The sequence below is a fragment of the Dermacentor andersoni genome, chromosome 6 (assembly GCF_023375885.2).
Source record: "Dermacentor andersoni chromosome 6, qqDerAnde1_hic_scaffold, whole genome shotgun sequence".
Classification (NCBI taxonomy): Eukaryota; Metazoa; Arthropoda; class Arachnida; order Ixodida; family Ixodidae; genus Dermacentor; species Dermacentor andersoni.
Genome location: NC_092819.1, coordinates 62,481,408 through 62,504,395, shown reverse-complemented (window position 1 = coordinate 62,504,395; position 22,988 = coordinate 62,481,408). Strand labels below are relative to the sequence as shown.

At 46.6% G+C, this 22,988-nt stretch overlaps 1 protein-coding gene and 3 non-coding genes across 4 annotated transcripts in view; 3 read left to right on the top strand and 1 right to left on the bottom strand.

Moving 5' to 3' along the window:
• The window catches only part of LOC126522754 (uncharacterized), a 690,505-nt gene that overhangs the window by 531,723 nt on the left and 135,794 nt on the right, over positions 1-22,988 (bottom strand). Inside the window, exons 2-5 of the mRNA XM_050171541.3 lie at positions 19,261-19,453; positions 12,147-12,249; positions 10,252-10,342; positions 8,594-8,639 (exon numbers count right to left, since the gene is read on the bottom strand). Coding sequence (XP_050027498.1) covers positions 8,594-8,639; positions 10,252-10,342; positions 12,147-12,249; positions 19,261-19,453 — 433 coding nt within the window. The remainder of the gene's footprint in view (positions 1-8,593; positions 8,640-10,251; positions 10,343-12,146; positions 12,250-19,260; positions 19,454-22,988) is intronic.
• On the top strand, positions 1,019-1,100 carry TRNAS-AGA (transfer RNA serine (anticodon AGA)). Its single transcript has one exon. It is a non-coding gene; the product is annotated as a tRNA-Ser (tRNA).
• Positions 2,616-2,696, top strand: TRNAS-AGA (transfer RNA serine (anticodon AGA)). The gene has a single exon. It is a non-coding gene; the product is annotated as a tRNA-Ser (tRNA).
• On the top strand, positions 2,778-2,859 carry TRNAS-AGA (transfer RNA serine (anticodon AGA)). Its single transcript has one exon. It is a non-coding gene; the product is annotated as a tRNA-Ser (tRNA).

The following is a 22,988-nucleotide window of genomic DNA, read 5'->3' as shown; positions in this document are numbered from 1 at the left end:
TATACAAGCTCACGCTTACAGCAGGCAGGCAAGCATGGAATGAAAAAAGAAAAATGTTGGAATACTTTCGGAGTCGACGCCTCTATTTAGGTACGTACCGGAGGCGATATAAATAGACTCGAAATGCTGGGCTCACACAAAGAAAGAAACAAGCAAAGCAAAAAACAAAAATACTTTTGCGAAAACCTGCGGCGAGGTGATGACAAAGTGCACTCCGTCTACGCAAGAACGCTGGCTATGGCGTGTTCACGAACAAAGGCACGGCACAACCTTCGGTTACTTTATTCCATGTTTTGCTATTTCGGGAAATATATTGGTCGCGAAATCGCGCGCGTTAAGCTAGGATGCGAACAGCTGCTTAGAAGGCAAAGGGGTAAACTAGGCAGGATGAGTGATTAAATAGTTACGGCTAGAGGAAGCGCCGACGAAGTAAAAGGCGAGATTTAACGCTTCCTCTTTGCCGCCAGGCTGCGCCGGTTCGTGTTCTGGGTGAACTAAAAACGAACTGCCGGCGGTTCGTGTTTCCAGGCGAGCGAACAAGGCCTGCGGGTCAGCAGGTTTCTTATCGGAGCACGGGAAACCCGCTCTCCGCTTGCGCGCGACGGCAGCGGCAAAAAAAGTAAAGCAAAATTAAGTTCGTCCACAGACGTGCGTTGTCTGCTGTTGCTTCAGAACCTCCTTAATATCTTTCTTTGTCACCTCCTTCGTCGAGTTTGCAGCGCTAATGCGTGCAGCGCCATTTAAGTCGCCTTTAGCGACACCGAAGGACTGCCCACAGGGGAATTAAAATACTAAGCACGGAACAAAAACGGGATGTGGTTGGTGTACGACGGTGACATCGGCACGAGGCAAGTAGCGGAGAGCTGCAGTCGTGGCCGAGTGGTTAAGACTAGAAATCCATTGGGGTCTCCCCGCACAGGTTCGAATCCTGTCGACTGCGCAGAAATTTTTCCCTTTCTTTTGTTTACGGGCACGCCTGAATTTGAATAAACATCAGAAGGCGCACCGAAACACAGCTGCAGTCGTGGCCGAGTGGTTAAGGCGATGGACTAGAAATCCATTGGGGTCTCCCCGCACAGGTTCGAATCCTGTCGACTGCGCAGAATTTTTTTTCCTTCTTTCTTTTGTTTACGGGCACGCCTGCATTTGAATAAACATCAGAAGGCGCACCGAAACACAGCTGCAGTCGTGGCCGAGTGGAAGTACTTGCGTATGCGGATGATATCGCCATATTTTGCGAACTGAAGTGGCGAAGGACGCGGCTAGGTTTTGCAAAGCCTCCGGAAGTGTGATAAACTGGGAAAAGTGTTTTGGTTTCTGGCACGGAAAATGGGATTATGCGCCTGAAATGTTTGAAAGCGTTCAGTGGGCAACGTCACCTGTCAAATACTTGGGAGTGCCACTAGACCAATATCAAGAACCTGCAAAATATTGGGAAGTGGAAAATGAGCGCACACGCGAATGTACGCACAAATGGGGTGGCCGCGATCTTTCAATTTTTGCTCGGGCCACAGTATGTAACCTCTTTTTGGTGGCCAAGGTATGGTATGTGCTGCAGGCACTGTGTATGTCACGGACCAGCGTCCAGAGATTGCACCGAGTTTTCGCAGTGTTCATTTGGGGGTCGAGTTGGGAGTGGACAAGTCGCACAAATCTATTTCTGTCCGTTGGAAAGGGTGGCCTAGGTTTGGCTCATTTGTTTCTTAGGCAACTTGTGTCAAGATTTATGTTCCTCCGAGACCAAAAAGATGCTTTCCTGCGTACGGTAATGCAAATTTGGTTGAAAGAGGCACTGCCTGAATATGTTGTATCATCCAGCCCTGTGAAACGCGTACGGGTGCGCGGCTTTCTTTGGGAGGTTGTGCGCGCTTTTCAGTGTTTGAAAGTTCGCTTTTCTGCACAGTATCTTGCTGATGTTAGAAGGAAACAACTTTATAAAGACCTTATTGATACTATGTTGCCTATACCTTTGTACCGTTCCATATACTGTGTTGGCTCTGAAGGGAATGTACTGAAGAGAGTGAAAAAGATGTCGGTGCGGCCCTCAATGAAATCATTCTTCTTTCAGCTGCACACTGGCACACTGCCCGTGAAACCATGGCTACAAGAGAAAGGAATATTTGCCCATGGTCCACAAACTGTCTAATCTGTAGAAAACCGGAGACTATAGATCACATGTTCCTTCACTGCACAGACGCTGTATTTCACTGGGACGTTTTGCAACTAACTTTAAAAAAGGAGCTTCCAATATCACCTTACGGCATAAGATTTCTATCGGTAGATAGCGGTGACGAAGTGCCGTGGTACATGTTTATGCTTATCAGCTTACACAGTATGTGGAAAAATCGAATGGCGTTTAGGCATGCAGATGAAACTATCCTCCCTGTACGAGAGTATTTCATTGAAAATGTGTCTTATGTAAGAGATGTGTTTAAGGCTCAAAAAGAACAGCCGGAATGGCTCCCATTAATGGATGACCTCGCCAAACTGAAACGCTTTTAATCCTTTGGTGTGAGCTGGCCAGTGCACCGCTCGCATCTTTTACTTGTAAAGCGATATTAGTGTTTTGTATGTCTTTCATTGTCATGTACCAAGAAGGTAATGAAGAAAAATAAACGTCGTGGCCGAGTGGTTAAGGCGATGGACTAGAAATCTATTGGGGTCTCCCCGCCCAGGTTCGAATCCTGTGGACTGCGCAGAATTTTTTTCCTTCTTTCTTTTGTTTACGGGCACGCCTGCATTTGAATAGACGTCAGAAGGCGCACCGAAACACAGCTGCAGTCGTGGCCGAGTGGTTAAGGCGATGGACTAGAAATCCATTGGGGTCTCCCCGCACAGGTTCGAATCCTGTCGACTGCGCAGAAGTTTTCCCTCCTTTCTTTTGTTTACGGCCACGCCTGCATTTGAATAGACGTCAGAAGGCGCACCGAAACACAGCCGCACTTGGGAGCACTTTCCGTAAATAACTAGTTGAATTCGAAACGCTGCTTTGTGCAGTGGTCACAAAACTGTCCACGAGCCGAGATCACTGTTACACCGACTGTAGAGATGCTGCATTTTTTTTTTTGGACATTATACAACGGACGTTTAGAAAGGATGTTTAATTAAAAAGGTACTCAATTAGGCTTTTGTTGTATGTGAATGCTGCTCCCTATACCATGTTTATACAGCTGTGTATATACAGTTTCTGGAGATTTATACCTTAGTCTGCCGAAAGCCCGCGATGTACAATAATTTTTTTTTTCGTGGAAGTGCAGCTTATGCAAAAATTATATATACTACACAAGAACTTTCACCGGACTGGGTGCACTTGTCGGACGGATGTGTGTCTTTACTTGAATTTTAAGCGTTTAGTAATTACTACTCTCTGTAACATATTTGAATGTTGTTTTCCATGTGCTAAAGAAAGAAAGCATTTGTGGCTGAAGCTTCTGTACGCTCGTGTTTCTTTTGCCCGATTTTCACTTTCACTGGGCTGTGTAGCATGTGCGCGTTTGTTTTTAGTCTTTCTCTAAATTTATTGTAATGAATGTTCGCTCGACCTTACTGACATTTCCATGCAAAAAAGAAAGAAATATATGGGCGATTCCTTTTTCACAGGAATCGGTAGAACGCGAAAGTGAAACATGTCTTCACAGAAGCTGTCGCATGTTTGCTTCGTGAACTCACGGTCCGCTGCAGCGAAAGCCGCACGATTTGAGTGTTGGCGACCACGTTGCAGGTTTGCTTGGCGCGCGGCGTCCTGTTGGCGAGTGGCGTCCTGCTGCCGAGTCGCTTCGGCGAAGGTGCGAACATTTTGGTCCGGCTCCGTAGTGCCTAGGGCAACTAGTTGAATTGCGACGTGTTCAGCTTCAGGAATGTAAGGGGCAGAGTTCGCCGGCGGCGCCGTGAAAGTGTTTTGCTTCACGCTGGCGTATCTCCCGCCGGACCAAAGAGACATTCGCTCGTCGACGTCGTTGCCTTTCTGCACCGCTTAGCACAGCAGTATTTTTTTTTTTTTCGTTGGTGCCATCGCAAGCGGAGCAGTAGGCGGCGTGTAGGCACTGCTGATGCATGTTGAATTGCTGTACTCTGTGGGCGACGAGGGGTCACAGGCTAAACGGACGCGAAGGACCAACCATGTGTGGAAACTGCGTCGTCACCTCAGCAGAAGGCCTACACCAGGCCACACCGCATTGGAGCCTCCGCTGCGCTGAGACTACCGAAACGCTCACTCTCGGCATTCGTTAGTGTCATGGTGCAGTACTTCGCTTCACCGCTCCTAGATGTCGGCGCCATCCCTGTCAAGGTCAAGGGAGAGAATATCCCTGTCATCCCTGCTAATGTCAAGGGAGAGACTCTTCGACGCATTCGCGCCGACGTGACATCCGTTACAGGAAGGTGACGGTGGATCCCGGAATAAAACACTTTCGTGCTAAAAAAAAAAAAAAAAGAAAAGCAGTCGTAGTTGAGCGGTTAAGGCGATGGACTGAAATTCATTGAGACTGGAAGTGCTAGGATAGGTTTCCGGACGCTTTCTCATCTTTGTATTCATGCGTCTATTTCTTTCCTTCAATTTCTTTTCATGTGCCTAACTTGTGGGCCGAGCGGAAAAAATAAATAAATATAAACAAAAGGATAAGCAAAATCGTATTCAGCGTCACCAAAGAAACCTAAGCAAGAGAGAACCTAAGCGAGAGCATGCCTAAGCAAGAGATAACCGTTTGGACCAAGTAGCAACTGCAGAAAGTCAACGTACTTTGATACATCTGCATTTCCCGTCCTCAGCAATACAAAAAATTAAAAAAAAATGAAAATGAAAACTTGGTGAGAAAGTGTCACACTGGATCAGGAAGGAAGGAAGGAAGGAAAAAGTGGAGAAGGAAGGCAGGGAGGTTAACCAATTTTGCCTAACCGGTTTGCTACCCTACACATGGGAGCGGGATGGGGGGATGAAAGATGGGGAGAAGAGATAGAGGGCACATAACACGGCACACACATCGTTGGTTACAGTCTGTCACTCTTGTGCGGTACGTGACATCACTGTCACAGCCGCACTGGATCAGAATATCTGTTCGGCAGAGCGTAGTGTTTCATTAACGAAAGTGGCAATAACCTTAAGTTGTGCTTTCTTTTTTTTTTTTTTTTGAGCTCCTGTACACTCATATTTCCGGAGTGTCTACGAAGTTGACATTTCTAAATTCCCTGAGTTTTCCAGGTTTTCCCTCAGTACCTTTATATAATTCCCCGAGTGACCCAGAACTTTGGTTTATGTCAAGACGGGCTGACACCATGTCGCCCGATGTTGTCACAATCTAGCAATCATGTTTAAAAAATAAAAAAAAACGACTTATTCCAGTTTGAATAGAAAGGAGTACCGTTTATTTTATTCCAAAAGAAAACATAAGGGAGGGGCTAATAAATTCACAGCGAATAAAAAATCTTCGAAAAAAGTCGTAAAAGCCATTGCAAATTGAGTCGAACATTCTCAAATACAAATAAAAAGGAGATGCATACAGAAGCAAATATTTTCGAATATGAGCTATTTTCATCAGCTGATGGCAAGCTCATTGGTATTAGGCCCGAACTTTGCCACAAGTGAGATTCTCCCGCAATAGCTGGTAAGGCAACCTCAGCTGTCCTGACCTACTCTCAGCCCGCGCACAACACTTCAGTGTTGTGTTTCACTGCTCTAGAGTTTGTTTTAGTTTGGATGAGGGACACCTTCATTTCGGCGTCAGCCAATACTTCGTTTTTTGAGCTCAAGCTTCTTCAAAGAAGCGGCGGCACGCTTCCTTTCCTGATCATTCCTCAGTGCGTAGGTTCTTTGTGTTCTCGTCCTCCTTCCGCCACGCGTTCGCCCCACAGACCCCTTGAAGCATCCCCTTGGTCAGTTGTACAGTCAATGTCCAACTTTTCGGACCCCTCAGGGTCCGTGAAAACGTTCGAAAAATCGAGCAGTTCGAAAAAAATGATGCATGTAGTTTACTGTCCTTAAGAGCTGAAGTCGCCACAGGCACATCCGAAACAGTTCCGAAGGCCTGCCTACACTTATTAGGTATATTGGTGCTCGTACTGTGGCAGGAGATGGCGGGTGCACGTGTGTATAATTAAGGAATACATACTGCGTCCCGTGACAATTGCCCTTTCCCACGCTTATGCTTCGCCCCGTAACAATCAAGTATAGAGGCGAAGCTAACTTTCGGGAACGCTCCGTGCTTTTCAAACGTTGAAGCCAATCGCGAGGACGACGAAAGCGGAGTCGGTGCTATTGCTGACAGCGGCGAATTCTTTCAATGAAAAACACTGCGCCCAGTGGTTAGAAGCTTAATAACGAACGTCGAAGCAGCTAGGCTTAGCGTTGCCGCAGTGGTGGCTAGAATGTAAGCACATCTGCGTGCGAGAGCGCTGGTTCAAGGGGGCGAGGTAATCAAAACGGCAGCGGTGGTGGCTTCAATTAATGCCGTTTCGGACCTGTGGTCACGGCAAAAAGTCTGGAAAATCGGACGGCGAACGGTTCTTGCGTCCGAAATTTCAGATATGTTTTCAGAGACGTTCTTATACGCTGACTCTGTGGGCATGTGGTGGTGCCGCGAAGCGATCCGAATTATCGGGCATACAGACAGTCGGCCGTTGACTGTACACTGGCAACTCCTCCAGCCGACCACACGGCGTCAAAGACGATTCGTTGCGATTCCTCTCGTGTTATTCGCGCCGGCACTACCACGACTTTCGTTCCCTTTCAATAAACTTACAGCTGATTTTCCCTGATAGAAGCACAAATTCCTTGAGTTTTCCTTGAGTATATACAGAATACTCAAAATCCCTGGGAATTTCCCGTTCTCCCGGTATTCTCGGTTGGTATACACCCTACATTTGTTATATTTTGTTCTATCGCGTGAGGTTCAACGGCAAACATATCAGGAACCTTCAGTTAGCAGATGCAGATGCAGATGACATTGTTCTGTTTAGCGACACTGGGGGCGAATTACAAGTGATTGAGGACTGTAACAGAGAAAGTGTAAGGGTAGGGCTGAAGATTGCTATGGCGGAAGACAAAGGTAATGTTCAGTAGCCTGGCAAAGGAACAAGAACTCATGACCGCCAGTCAGCCTCTAGAGACTGCGCAGGAGTACGTTTACTTACGTCAATTACTCACAGGGGTCAACTGTGATCATGAGAAGGAAATTTACAGAACAGAAATAGGTTGGAGTGCATACGGCAGGCATTACAAAATCCCAACTGGGAGCTTACCACAGTGTACAATCATGCATTGCATTCTACCGGTGCTAACATAGGGGCAGGAACTTGCAGGTTAACAAAGACGCTCGAGAACGAGTTAAGGATGGCGCAAAAATGTTGGGCGTAACGTTAAAAGACAGAAAGAGAGTGGTGTGGATCAGAGAGCAAGTGAGGATAGCCAGTGTTCTAGTTGACATTTAAAAAAGAAGAAAAAGAAAGAGCCGGGCAAACCATGTAATGCGTAGGGCAGGTAACCGGTGTACCATTAGAGTTACAGAATGGGTACTAAGGGAAGGAAACCGCAGCCGAGGACAGCAGAAAACGAGGTGAGGTGATGAAATTAGGAAATTTGCAGGCGCAAGTTTGAATCGTCTAGCGCAAGACAGGAGTAATCGGAGATCGCCTGCTTCGTCCTGCGGTGAACATAAAGATAGGCTGATGATAAAAATGATTCTGTCGCGTAACATCTTCGGATGGTTGTCGGCAAAATGCCCCAACAGGTAAAAAAGAAGGCTCAGGGCAGAACAGCAATAAATCGGAACACTTTCGGAGACGTGACACGAGCGCAATAAATACTCATTTGCGTCTGAGGTTAGGATAAACATTGTGGGTGCAATTGTGGATGTGCGCGAAACGTTTGCGTGCTTTACTTACCCTGAACAGATCGCGCAGCGTCTTGAGCAAATAGCTATAACGCGTAGGAAGAGGAGGAAATGAAGGAAGCAAAGGTAGGGAGGTCAACCATACGCACGTCCGGTTTGCTACCCTACATGCTTTTTGTAGTTTTTTGGGACTCCAAGGCAGCCCTTCAGAGTCTGAAGTCAGCCTTACGACGCAAGACCCATTAACAACTGTTGTTTGAGACAAGAGAGGTTCTCGATCAAGCACCCACAAACGGACATGACACAATCTTCTAATGGCTTACAGGGCACTGTGGCATCGTCGGAAATGACCTTGATGATGATGCCGCCCAGTCAGCCCATAAAGAAACACTCACAGTTCCTATACCCCTATCTAGGACAGACGCTGTAAGGAACCTTCGTTGAGTTGCTGAAACCAAGACTGAAACTTCGTGGAACACCCCGAGTTTCAGGAACGGTCGTCTCCACCGGCTGGATCCTACATTGAAGCTGCATCGAACTTCTCCCGCTGTGATGCAACTTTGGTGTGCCGCCTCTGGTTAGGGGTGGATTTTACTAAAGCCTACTCATTCCTTATTGGAATGTCCGACACACCGATCTGTGACTTGTACAACTGTGAAGAGACGATGGCGCGCGTGTTGTAGTTTTGTAACCGCTATGACATAGAACGCGACGTTCTTCGGAGAGTGTTAAACCGATTAGCTATAACGCGTAATAGTGCAAGTACTCACCGATCTTTGTGTGCTGCGAGTCCCAATGTTCCAAGGCGGCGTGGAGCTGGAACGGTGGAGCCAAGAGTTAATTGCAGCAAGTAAATTTAACAGATTGATTAGGATCAAGCACTCGGGGCAGATAAATCACAAAATATGTGTAACGTGAAATTTTGCCCTCCCGATGAAAGCCTTAGATCACGTCAGTGATCCGAGGCAGCATTCGCCCAAACATGCCTTCTCCGAATTGAGGAAACTAAAAGGCTACATAAGGGAATTACGGTCTACGTTATACTTAAGAGAATTTAGCCTCATTCCTAGATTACATGTTGTGGCACCTGCTAGGAGCGATTACAGCGATAAGCTGTCATAAAAAGACATTTTTTTTACCAAATGGACACACACATATACAGTTACAAACATCGACAATGACATAGACGGCACATCCGACTAATTTTCGGGCAAGATGCTATATACTCGCTGAAATACATACGTGCTGTTAAAGTGAAACACACAGAAAGTTACAAACATTGTCAACGACACAAACGGCATATCCGAATAATTTTCGGCCGAGTTGTACACACTTGCTGAAATACATACATGCCGCTAAAGTGCGACAATCAGAAAGTTATAAACGTTGAAGACGACCGAGGCGGCACTCCCGACTGTCATCAGTTTTGTTGTTACCGCTGAAATACACATTTTAGCTAAAAATTGAATTCTGAAGTTTTTTGGTGGCAGTACCACGATTTGATTATGAGGTATGCCGCAGCGGGGAAATAAGTTTGACCACCTGTGGCTCTTTTGCGTGCACCTAAATTTAGACTTGCACGAGCGTTCGCGCATTTCGACCCATCGAAATGCGGCCGCCGCGGTCGGAATCGAACCTACGACATCGAGCTCAGCGGGGCTATGGCAAATGCAAATGTGAATGCTTATGGGTGCGCGATATCCTCGCGCAGTGTTGCCACAGGCCATAAAGAAATATATTTTTTGCTCGAAAAGTCAGCACAAATTACTTGGTCCTTCGTATTGGGAAAAGAGGTGTCTTAAGCAAACTTCTTGCTTGCGTGAATCCAGTGCTTATTGTCAGTTCTAAATTATGCCAGCTGCGAAGCAGTAACACAGTACAATTACAGGCGAGATTCTTGGCGTGGTATACAGCTAATCTTCAGCACCATAACTACTGAAAATATGCCTATTCGAACCTTCAAACCATCAGTTTCGCATTTCGCAGGGGGCACATATGACATGTGATACCCTGAAATCTGAAGTGTTCAGTGTGTTTGGGACTCTGCTTAAGCCTAAAAATAAAGAACAGTAGGTATTGCTCGTTGCTTGTGCGCATTACATAAATGTTGATCATGCTTTAGCAGTTATCTATTGAAATAACAGCAGCAGAAAGTTGTAACAGAAATTGAACATTTTGAACAAGCAGTACATTTAACTATTGTTTCTCTGAAAGCCAATAATAGTAGATTCCGAAGCTTTATCACTGAATCACTAAAAATTCGAGAAAAAAAAAACCGAGTAGACCTATTGATAGATCAGTAGGTGCGGCAATACTGCGAGCCTTATGTCAAACAGTAGACTTCACTGTAACGCAGAAAGAGCACGTGTATGTGTCTGTGAGAGAGAGAGAGAGGCAGAGAGGGAAACATCTCGTGCTCTCACGTTACCTTCATGGTCATGAGGCTGCTTATTGAGAGAATTGGTTCAACCCAGTCGAAGAGCGCCTTGTACTCGTCCTCGTGCATGGAAATCAGTCTCCTGGAAAGCGGAAACGTGTTTTTCGTACCACGCTTGACCCTCTGAAGCACAACACTCAACTCAGGACACGCGCACAAAATAATGAAGTTTCTTTTTTTAGCGGCAAAAGTATACACGGATTCATCGTTTTGTCATCGATAAACGTGAATAAAGTATGAGGCAGAATTTCGTACGTTCAACTCATGTATCGATCGTCAATGCAGTATGTTGCCAAAACACGCTATTAACGTGATATCGGTAGCGGCCTTTGAGGCAGACTTTGAGGCCTTTGAGGTACTGCCTGCTCTGTCGCCTTCAGCATCTTTCACTGTGTACTGCGACTTTCAGACAACTGACTGCTTGGGAGAAATTTGCGAAGACTTCAGTTTTCTCGTCATCTCAATTTAAACAAGCTCGCCTTTTTGGGCGCAGCTAACTGCATTTGAAGCGGCAATTTGAGGCATATTTGGCAACATTAAGGTGCAGGTCAGTTTCACTCAATTTTTATTCACACGGATTTGGACTGACGCTATCCTATTTGTGTCACTTCTGTGATGGCAATGAATGTCCAAAAGGTCTTAGTGTTCCTTGATGTTGAAGTTTATTGATAACAGTGAAATAATGGGTGCATTGCATGTAAACATACAGAAAGCTGTCCCGTAGGTCAAGGCTAATGTGATGTCTCTCATAAGCGGTGACATAAATTACGCACTGCAAGAACAATTGCGAAGTATGGAGCAAATAGAATTGTAGTTCAAGTATACAAATTTGGTGCTTCTTCTAATTCTTTTTATTCACTCAAATCAAGCTATTTAATAAACACGTACTTACGCAAAGGGAATGCAAGCGAAAAGAACAGTAAAATATAGAAGAGGTGAATGGATAAATATTCAGCTTACTGCAGCCGCTAGAACTTAAAGCTCTTTATCAAATGCAACAATTTTCGTACTACTCGGTGGAGCAGTTGTTCCATAAAGGCATTCTACTCCTTACATGCATTTCAATAGGGAAATTGGAGTTGGCCCGCAGCTATAGTGTTCTCTTACCTTTCACAGAGAGGCCTCAACGTGCGTGCTATGTCCGGTGAGCCTTTTTCTTTCTAACCAGTATGCTTTAGCCACAGGGAGCTTTCTAATGAGACCTTCAACTTCGCTGTTAGGGACGATGTTCCTACCACGCTAGCTCTATTATGATTTTAGTTCATTTCTTTTTAAAGCTTATTCTCGTATTAGTGGTCTGCCAAGTGCTTGAATCGATTACTTCCATTCAACGATTCGTTCCTATATTCTTGATTTCATGGTTGCTTATATTTATTTAAAAGTCCGTTATGCCCTCGCAATCACAGCTCTGGAATTCCTTTCAGTACTAGCAAGAACTCCTGTCGCACTAACTGCAGGCAAAATTAAGAGTAACAGTACATTATATATATACTTAGAGGAAAGGGGTGAAAATGAGTTGTAACTGCGAAGGCTAAATACACACACTGTGTATTTAGCCTTCGCCGCACTGCGCCGCGTCAACTTTCAACGCCAGGCATTTTAAAAAGGCCCAAATGAATGAAAAAACTGTGGATCTAGAGTCTTAACCATGATGATGTACCCCGCCTCCATGCAGGCGACCTACATGCACTGGGGTACACTGGTGCAGTTCGGTTAAGTCTTTCACGCCAACTAGGGCGCAATTGTCTTCTATCTCATATTTAAGTTACTGTAGTCATTTGTGTTTTGCCAAAAAAGAAAAGCAATTGTTCTCAGAGTCGCCGCAGGCTGCGCTTCTTACAGGACATACGTATATGACCATCAAACTGCCTGGTGTTGGGTCTTACTTGAGGGGTTTGGCGTACAAGTTGAAGACACCGCTGAGGTCCGCGTTGTACTCCTTCTCGGATGTGGCGAGTTCCTCGACGATTCCCAGGCGGCTGTCAAAACCTTCAAGGAGAGAGAGATTTTTCTTTAACTTGTGGGGTCCAACGTACCACAGCCAGGCAGTGGCTCTTAGAAAAATGCCCGAAGCGGCGGCTACCGGATTCGTCCTTTACTGCCCTCGCTGTATAACGTCCAGCCTGTACTCGGTACTCGAGCATTTTTTTTTAAATCCCACCTCCGCACAATGTGGCCGCCGTGACTGCGATTCAAACCCGCGTCTTTTTAGTCAGCAATACAAAGCCATAGATATTGCATGATACACTGCGGTGGGTAAATTAAAGTATCTTAAAGAAAAGACAGAGTCGTATAGGGAATTCTGAACCGCAGCTTCAGCCCTGTGACATTATAGGGACATTTCGAACACAAGCATAACAAACAACCATTTCAATTTCTTTCTTTTTACACAAACCTTCTACACAAAGTGCTGCCTTCCATGTACAATAAATAACTGTTTCCCCGCAATTTTCGAAGTACCTCTGCCCGCAATTGAAAAAAGAAAGAAAGAAAAGGACCTGTACGCAACATTATATGCAAACGCGACAAGCTAAAGATGTATTAACGCGCATAAGCAATGTCTCTCTCTCTCTCTCTCTTTTTTTTTTCTTGCTCTCGTGCTATTGACATAAGTTAAGAATTTTCTTTAAATGCTACCAAAGTTGTTTGACAACACAACTGTAATACTACAAGATTACAGAAATTTGCACTCATATTCCCACTACCATCGATCGAAGGAATGAAGTTGCGCTTATATACCCAAGAAAGGCACGGAAGTTAGTCTACACCGCCCCGCACACCTCCAATGCAGTGTGGTGAAACTCATTAAGAATTTGTAAATGCCAAGTGCAAATGAAGTATTATGTAGAGGCTCTTCCACGAATTCTCCGTGAATTACTCCGTTTTTGTCATTTTTCACGGTTACGCGCTTTTCTTATAAGTGAAATAGCCGCTTGAACGAGGCTATTGCAATATGCTGCGCTCAGTGGCAAAAGCTACTTGCGCAAGGAAAGCACCGAGCGTGATACTCGAAGAGTCGCAGACGCTGGCGCCATCTCGCCGAGGCTGCCGCAGACGCGCTTGGGAAAGCACCCGGCGCGAAATTCGAACGATGCAAAAACAGGTTTCGAAAATGCCATGCGGCGAAGCGTCCTTTCGGAAAATAAACGTCGGAGGAGGAAGAGGGCAGTAGAGCTGTGCACGGGCTCGGGCCGGCCCAAAAGCCCGGACCCGGGCCGGCCCAAAAGCCCGGACCCGGCCCGGCCCGGCCCGCGGGTCGGGCTCGGGCCATATGGAGATTCTGTTACTCGGGCTTGGGCCGGGCCCGGGCCCGGCCCGGGCCAAGGAAGCCACGTACCCAAAACTTGCTCTTCTTGCTAAGAGGCTATTAGCCATTCAGGCCACCAGTTCAAACAGTGAACGAAACTTCAGGGCTGCCGGATTCATAATGCAGGAGCGCCGCACTTGCCTTAACCCTTCATCAATGGACAACTTGTTGTTTTTGCACAATAGCTTAGAATAACAATTCAGTGCGCGCGCTGCATCTGTATATATTCACGATTTTGTCATATGGAATGCAAGAGTTCAACATTATAAGGTCATTTAAATAAACTGATTTTCCTGACATTGTTTCTTTTTGTGTCGTCGTCGCCTTATTGCAGGTCGGAGCGGGCCCGTGCCGGGCCTTAACCCGGCCAAAGGCCGAGCCGGGCCACGCCGGGCGAACTCAGGCTTCTTTAGCGTCGGGCCGGACCGGGCCGCCTGTGGTAGTGTAGGGCCCGGCCCGGGCGCGGGCTCAGAATTGCGGCCCATGCACAGCTCTAGAGGGCAGCTCCTACGCGGTGGGCGCAGGAATGATGAGAAGTAATGATAACTCTTTATCAATGAGAACAAACTTGTGACTAACTATATCACAAAACAGTACTCGCCGATCAGCCTCCTTAATCTCTGGATCATTGAGAATCTGATCGTCATATTGCAGAAAAGCGTTCTGTCTTTCATAATTTGAAATAGGGCGCATATAAATAAGACCACAGCCTGCCCGATAGCTCAGTCCTTATACACTCAAATAACTTGCTTTAAGCGACTAGGCTCTGGCCTTGCTAAATTGCTACAACTACACTACCTCATGCTTACGCTAGGCACAAGATTTCTCACTATTTATGCGTATATTTTGTCAGCAATAGCTAAATAAAAAGTATATGACATTGTATTTCTGCAAAAATAAGCATCTTTTCCCACATTAAACAACTACTTAACGTCGTGAATGCACCCGTACAACCCTCACGTAAGCTAGATGTTGGTGTCTGTAAAAGATCGTTTTTGGTGCTATTGAGAGAGCAATGTTTTGTTAAATACATGAATAAAAAAAAGTCACAAAGAGAGTGAGAGAGAGAGAGGGGGGGGGGCGAACAACGGGTACACTTGACGGTGGAGGATCATTTCTCCTGAATGTTATTTTGTATTTTTTTTGGTTCGCTCACGCGACCCATAGCCTTCGTATTGCTGTACGGCTTTCGTGAGATGCACTAAAGTCCTCCTGTAATTCAGCACGAGCGAAGTATAGTGCGCCTCAATTCCTCCCCACAAGTACGCCGAGTTGCTTAATAATCTGCCACTGTTCCGCCATTTCAACCGTAGTGCAGTGGTTATAGCATTCGGACGAAAGTTTGAACACCTGTCGGAAACTAGACTTGTATTTTTCTGCAGGAGCATCTTCTACGGAAAACACAAAGCGTGCGCGACATCCTCAATGAGGACTACATTTATGAACTCGTTTAAGGGGCTACTTGTATTACTACAACAACAACTACTACTACTACTACTACTACTACTACTACTACTACTACTACTACTACTACTACTACTACTACTACTACTACTACTACGCCTACTACTACTACTACTACTAATAATAATAATAATAATAATAATAACATAAATCTGCGGTATGGCGTGCGCTAAAACACGAGAGGCTCGCCTCGCTCACCAGGTCAACCGCACCGGACGCCCTTTCGCAAAAAGAATGCGAGTGCGGCGGCAGCCCTACGGGCACACCCATCCCATCACAAAATCCTTCACTGTCACATCAGTGCCGCTGTCCGGTAAAACTGCAACACTTTTCTCACGAGGCGTGGGCGCGCACCACCGAAACGCGCTAATGTCTTGGCCGTCGTGCGCGGCTTCGCTTGTTCGCTTTTATTTTTCTGTCAGCGGGCCGGCAGCTCTTGTGTTTTGCATCCTGCCGCTGCAACGCCCACGCAGCTAATCACGCTTCCGCTTTCACTTTGCAAGCGCGCGTGACACTTTCTCCGCCGCTCCGCGCCCTGTCCGTTATGCAGGCGTAGGCGACTTACCGACCGTATGCTTTCAGGCTCCCCTCTCCCCCGCCCCCTCTTCCCCGCACACATACAATTACCTTTTCTTTTATTTTTTACTTCACTAATACATCTGCTCTTTTTCTTCTTTTTAACGCTATGCGGGCGCTTTACGGGCAATCATTGACCGTGACATCGTGAAATTATAACCAGACGCGATTACGGTGGCTGTGCAGAGAAGCCCGTGTTCTGCGCGTAACGCAAGATATGAGCCTTACAGCGTTACGGAGGTGTCCCGGCGTTCTTGCGGAAGCGAATTTTACGCCGAAGGCATAGAAGAAAAGTGGAGACGGGACCAACATTGCGCTGCTCGAAATTTGACGGCTGTTAGCGGCGTGGTTATTGCCGGTTGTCACTGCGCTAGATTGCAGTGCGTATGCAACCGTTCCGCGTGCGCTGCTGTGCAGGAGAAACGTTGGCGACCCCTGAACTGGTGGCGCGATTTTATTCACAATAGCGTTTCTTTGCCACTGGATTCGGGAAAAGAAAACAAAAAAGAGGGAAACGCATAAGAAAAATTATAAGAGGAAAAGCCGAGCAGGGAGGTAGGACTGAGCTAGCATGCTCTGGCCTGCTACTCGGCACAAGGGAAAACGGAAAGGGTACAGAAAGGAGGGATGAAAGATGATGATGAGGAGAAAGAAATAAGGGACGCATATATGCAATAACCACGAAAAGTTGTTTCATAATGGTCTCGAGTCTAGTTCGGTGCTTCGGAAATAGCCCAGAACAACCCTCGTAGCTGTTTTTTTTTTTCTTTCATTTTTTGTTTTTGCTGCTATGTAGACACACTGCGTCCAAAGTAGAATATCCCGACAACTGTTGCAAAACGCATAGCTATATATTACAAAAAAATCGGAATCAAGCCATAGGAGCTTGTTAAAATTAATAGGTAGCTTCCCAGTATAGTGCGGACACATTCAGCGACGTGCACTTGGTGGTTAGCTCCATTGATTATTGCTATGAGGCGTGTGGGTGATTTGACACTACCTCCATGATCGGCCCACCTTATATACCCTATTGAACTCCAGGGGTCCTCCCATCTAGGTATCCTTCTCTGTGCGCCTGTCTTATTCAGTTTTGAGCTGCGAACATGAATGCAAGCTCTGGCAACTAAGTAGCACTGCTCATAGCTGGGACACGTTAAATCCTTCGCGACAACGCATACTGTGCACAACTGTCAGGGTCGGCCCGCCTAGTCACCAGCTTTGATTACGCTACATGTCTCAGGGATCAGCGTGTTACTCGGTCAGACAACAGTCCACACGAAGTGGAGGAAAGAGCCAATGAAAACTTCGCTTGAAAAGTTCTTCACTAACGAACCGAAGGGCATATTGAAAATACTCTGTTGCTGACTATTGGTCACTGCAGAATCCGGTGCTTGTGCTGGCAACACTGTCCAAATAAATCGAAGATGGCTACGACATACATGTTCACGGCAGCTCTTTTCGCTTGTACATACATGTATGTGCTCACGCTTCTCTTTTGTGGCCTCGAATCAAGGTGTTTCGTGGAAGCCGAAAGAATTCTTGCTGCCGATCACCTTATTTAGATAGTTCTCAAGGATTTCAGCGACGAAGCCACGAAAATAGTTGCGCTGCACGTGCGAACCCCCAGCCTGCCCAGCGAGCCGCATCAGACTTTTTTTAAAGACGGAGAGCCTTTCAAGCGAGCCGGAGGTTAAAAAAGGAAAGCGTTTGTGCGTATAGGGGCCTCCGAAAGGTGCAAGCACTAGTTCGCGGCGTTGCTCCTTTGGTATAGCTACGATACTTGACTGTATTCGACCTTCATAGCCAACTCCGCACTGTGACTCGTGTTGTAGTATATCACACCTAGCACCTCACAATTTGCCGTGCTTTCAGAAGCTAAATACGGGCAATATACACTGATAGAACGAGGCTAAAAACTGTTATGTTACCGTTGTCAATGTGTCTTGGTATAAAAGCAAATGAGAGTTCAGTTTGTGAGTCGGGAAACAGCTTTCTTTTTATAGTTAACTGATATGTGTGACAAGGTCGTCTGCGTCCGATGACAGGCGCTTGTTCGTTCTCGCAGTACATCGTTCGAGGTAGGGCCCGGTCTTGGGAACATCGAAAACATATGCCGTCCGTAGGAAATCTGAAACCCCCGTGAAAGGTGAAAAGTGAATAACAACAAATTGAATCAAGTTCAGTTTGGTCCAACGCGTTTCCAAAATTTGACGAGGGTTTTCTTTTAGACAAAGTCACATGTATTAGTGTAAATGCATGACTTCGAAACTAATTGAACCAGTTGCAATGGCATTTAGCTGTGTGCGCAGTGTCGTAAAGCAAACTAGGGGCACTGTGCGCCGTTCGAACGCTCCAAATCTGGAACAAGAGCTGTTTGCAGGAGCTTGTAAATTTCTCGCGAGCAAGTAAACTGACAACTCAGAAAATCAGAAAACAGCCTTTTCTGCTTGCACCGCTAAACTAAAGCATGCTATGAAAACGAGATTTCGTCTCGCGGCATAAAATGTGTCACGTTCAACATCAGACCTTCCGAGGTAGTTATCATTATTCCCGCTACTGTGTCTGCAGACAAAACTACCTTCGCGAGAATATTTCTGCTGCTTAAAGCATTAGTAAAGCTAATGCTGGGGCAAAAAAACTATAAACGACCAATACCAAATGAAGCTTAAGCGTACATCACTATAATTTATCAAAGCGTCTGCCTATAAACAAAATAAACTTCGCGATTTGAAACGCCAGCAAGGCGCATAAAATAAATAAAAATAAAGCAATGGTCCACACGCCGGGAAAAAAGAAGTCGTCCCGAGTGAAATGTGTCGAACAAACCAGCATATCATTAGTCACCTTTTCCAAATGCAGTAGTTTCTTATCCAAGTTACTCTCCGATGCGCGTCGTCTGCTTCTTTCGGGAAAAGATGAAATCATACATCGTTGTCTTTCCACCGCAATGACACACATTTATACACAAAATAATTGTTTCGACATCAGTCTTCTTCATTTTCTGGCTCGTGCAGGGCGTTGTAACCACAATTTGAAAACTACGAGGCGTTCAGCGCATACCGTGATAGGAGACCCTTTTTCGCTTCAAGCCTGAACCTAGATCATCTACATCTCGGCGAGGCCACTAGGTAGCAAGCGTTTACTTGGAGTCACGAATAGTCGGTGACAACCTAAGAATAAGAAATTGTATGTACGCTGTCCAACTCAAACACCGTTTGCATAGATGTGCGAGCCAATTGGGTGGACTTATTTCTGTGACGCCAAACAGTGTTGCCCGTCTAAATCGGCATTTTTCACCGTTGAGAAAAATGCCGCCTTTGTGTCACTATAGTTTTAGGCTGAACCACGAACATGTTGGTAAAATTTCGGGATGATCCTGATGACCCTGATTCGAGCTTGAAACAACGAGTTTTTATTTTTCGATTAGCCTAACAGTCAAAGTCGTTAAGCTGTGAGCACAGTCCAACTGGCTCGTCTCTCTTTCAAAGGTGGAAGGCAGGTGCACTGCATTTTCGTGGGTATAGCTAGTTCACGCTGAACAAGTAACGTACTGGCGTATACCGAAAATCGTTCTACAAATGACGCAGAGGCCGAATAAAATGCACATAGAAATCAGACAGGAGATATGCGAACTACAATGGCGAATGTCGTACCCCATCGCGTGACCGGCGCGTAGTGCCTCCGGTCCTCCAGGAGCACCTCCTGCCCCACGAGAAGCGCCGCGCAGGCTGACGGCTCGAGTGGCGCTCCGGAGGCGGCCAGTCGAAAGCGGGGCTGGAAGATCTTCCACCGCTCCACCAACGGGGACACCAGCTCCTGGATCTGCTGATGGCCCTCGCCTGTCACCTGCGGGATGTCAAATTCATCGTTTACTCACAGCTCGTAATAACTTTCCTGTAGGTAGCGACTTCGCTCAATGTCTCTGAACGGTGTGCAAATCATCATCATCATCATCATCATCATCATCATCATCATCATCATCATTTATGTCCACTGCAGGACGAAGGACCACGCCATAATTTTTACATGTTCATCCTAACCAGCACTTGTATACTGCAGTAACACGTTTGCTTTCAACGACCGTTGAGCTCAAAAGCTCCGCAGCTCGCATACATTCCACGAGCTCGCACAGAAGAGCTAAATTTCCGCGGCAGCTGCTTTGAGCAGCGCAGTGTACTTAAGACATTGAAGAAGCTCTGGGAGTGTCCCTAACGAAGGCGCTCTTAGGCTTTCGCACAGACACGTGTCTAGACCAGACACTGCAGTTACTTGTTACGGTGAGTGCATAGATACATTTTGTGCGTGTGTATCGATATAAGAATGCCTCCTTTCGCATCTCACCCTCGCAATCCGGTGTATAGCATGGTAAGCCCATGGCAAAGAAAACGACTCCAGCATCTATAAGATATGCTTGTCTCATTCTGTTCTAAAGTGAAGAAGACATGACAAAATAGCAAGTAGTAAAAAGTTAAGTGGGTTGAGTGGAAGACTCAAATCTTAGGTGAGCGTTAAAATGTACATATGACAGCGTATAGTTTCTGTACTCGTGGTATCCCGCTTTGGTGTGGACATCACAGGCATGTCCATGAAGCTGCATTACCGCATATGGATTTTCAATGAAATGCAGCAGCATAAAGGAAGTCGCTTGCTTTCCTTACAGTGTACAGCTCCCACACAACTGTGGTGGCCGTATAATAGCCGAATAGCCAGCAGCGACGCTACAGAACACAACGACCAGGAATTGGTCGACACGTGTTAACTCGTATATAGACATGTAAGGACCCTTTTTATTATAGTCATTGGGCCACCAGACGATTGGCGCTCTTTGGCCGTCCTTGGCCCTTGCGCCAATAAAACCCTACACATCATCATCATCATCAACGATTGGAACCTCCCGCACACATTATCTCACCGACACATTCCTCTGGTGAACGCTTTTACGACCTTGGAAAAGTGCACCTCCAAACAGCCGTGCCTTCTGATCGTGCTTCAGCAACCGAGGCCGTTCTCCGCCGCCAAACAGTGAACGAAGGCAACGCAGCATTCGGCGCCCCAGGGTGGATTCCGCACATCGATCGTTCACAAGGAGCAGACACTGGCAAGGCGTAACCATCCACAGAAGTGGGAATAACAGATCTCGCCGTACTGCCTCCGAGAAGCGTCAAGGTCAGCGTTCCCGACACGGATGCCTCAACGGCCGACGTAGACTCTAAACACCTGCAAGGTTTGCTAGCTTTACGCGCCGTTATGAGAGCCAATGAAAGGCGGAGTCGTCAGTCGATACGACTGCAAAGTAGCAACCGAAGCAAGCGCAGTACCACCCAGTCACGTCTTCAATCGCGAACCTTCTTGCTCCAGTGTAGATTTCTGGCTATAGATAACCTCCTGACACGTTGCCAATATACTCGTTGTTAGTAGAGGAGGGGAAATATCTCTGTCAGCTTATACTATGCAGTTGAAATCTCGTGAGAGCGACCAGTAAGCATTACCTTGTCATTAGTGAACATGAGAGAGAGAGAGAGAGAGAGAGAGAGAGAGAGAGAGAGAAAATGAACGATGTGTAGTAAAGGCTGAGTTTCTATGTTCTTGAGCTTCAAAGTGAAGTGGAACGACAGTTAAAAGTATGACCCAAGACAAAAAACTAAAGAAGAAAGAAAGAAACTGTTGCATGAAGAAAAGCTTTGCACAGTGGTTCGCAAGAACGAACGTCACAAAAGGCTCTCGAGAAAGCATAAACGCGCATGTTTGGGTGCGCTAGCGTGTCGTACACCGGATGCGCAGACGAAGCCAAGATCGGTGCAGCTAACGGCTATGCAAAGCACGGGAACGTAAGCGAGCGAGGTTGCACGCGGGCATTTGCGGGGCTGATGGATGGGGAGGGTGTAGGCGAGACACGGCCGTGTACGGCGGGAAGGCTCGCGTATACGATAGCGACAGATGCGCTACGCACGCCAAAGAGAAACGCGAAGCAAGATTTCGTCGCGAGCATTTGCGTCCACCGCCCGCCTCCGCTCACGGAGCGCGTGCATCGGGCGGACACTTCGCGCGTTGCGTTCCTGCACGCATTGTCTCAGGGACGCAACAGCTGGGCACGCCCAAGACGACGTGCCAGGGTGCAAGCGCACGCTGCTGCTTAATCGATAGAATTGCGCGATAGCTCCGCTTATTGTTCCATCATTTGCCTTCGAGATTCGGCTGCATGCTTCTTTCCTCGTCCATTATGCTATGTTCGACTCTTCACGAAGGCGATATAGCTGTGACGCGTCCGGTGGGTGGCGAGGTTACGTTATTTTTGGCACACGCTGGGCGGCCGATGGGGACAGGTGTTTTCACAACGCTGAAGCGGTGGCTTGCTGAAGGTGAAAGTGGACGTAGGATGAGGAGAGGTATACTGCGACATCGTACGCATCGTGTGCTGCAGGGGAAGCCGACGTTCGCTTGGATCTCACTCGTGTTGGCGACGAAACCGCACATTTGCGCCTGCGGAGACAAACGCTGCTGTTGGCGGTGGGTCGCAGGGTAAATAAACGGTGGCTGCCGTGCCAATTCGGTGGAGAGGTTGTCAACACGCTAATGACAGGACACTTTTTTTTTTTTTGTTGTCAGAGCAATGGACACGTGATAAACGATACTCGGGTAAAATAAACCTTCGGATGAACCGAACTGCGTCTGAAAGTTAGGCTGGCATTTAATACTCGCAGCGAAATGGTTCTTCGGATAGCTGGAACTATTTTATTACTTTTATCAGTCTAGAATGAAACTACTAAGACAGGCTATGCTAAATGAAATACGCTAGATGTTGCCGTGGTCACCTCACAACTGTGACCAAACAGAACAGAGTCAGCGTAATGGAAACCAATTATCGCTATAGTGATCCACACATGCAGGGCTCATAGCTTGTAGTTTTTTTTTTAATAAGTAGAAAGTTCACTTCGAAAGTCCGTAGCATTGAGCACTCCATGTCCTCAACTAACATACCTGTGACAGTAAAATCTAACTCATATTCCTGCTCTGCGCACCATTCTTCTACATCAGAGAAACTTCGTAAAATATACAACAATGCTGTGTATTTAGAAATGAGCCTTAGATTATGGCGGAGAGCTTAAATTTGTACTGACATAAGGCACGGGCTTTACGATAGAGCGATAGTAACTCAGGCGAAGGAACTGCCGACCATGTCTGCCAGGATAACCCCACTTGTATCTAAATACCCACCACTCCCGTCAGTGCGAACGTTCTGCGAATTTCATTATTTGTCGCGAGAAAGTTTTGTTAGATTTACTGTGCTGGTGTCGCCATACCCTCTCAAAAAATTTGGCCCACGTGCTTAAGAGTGCCGCAAGCCGCTCCCAACTCTGGCAACTGTGCAACGCCTATATGA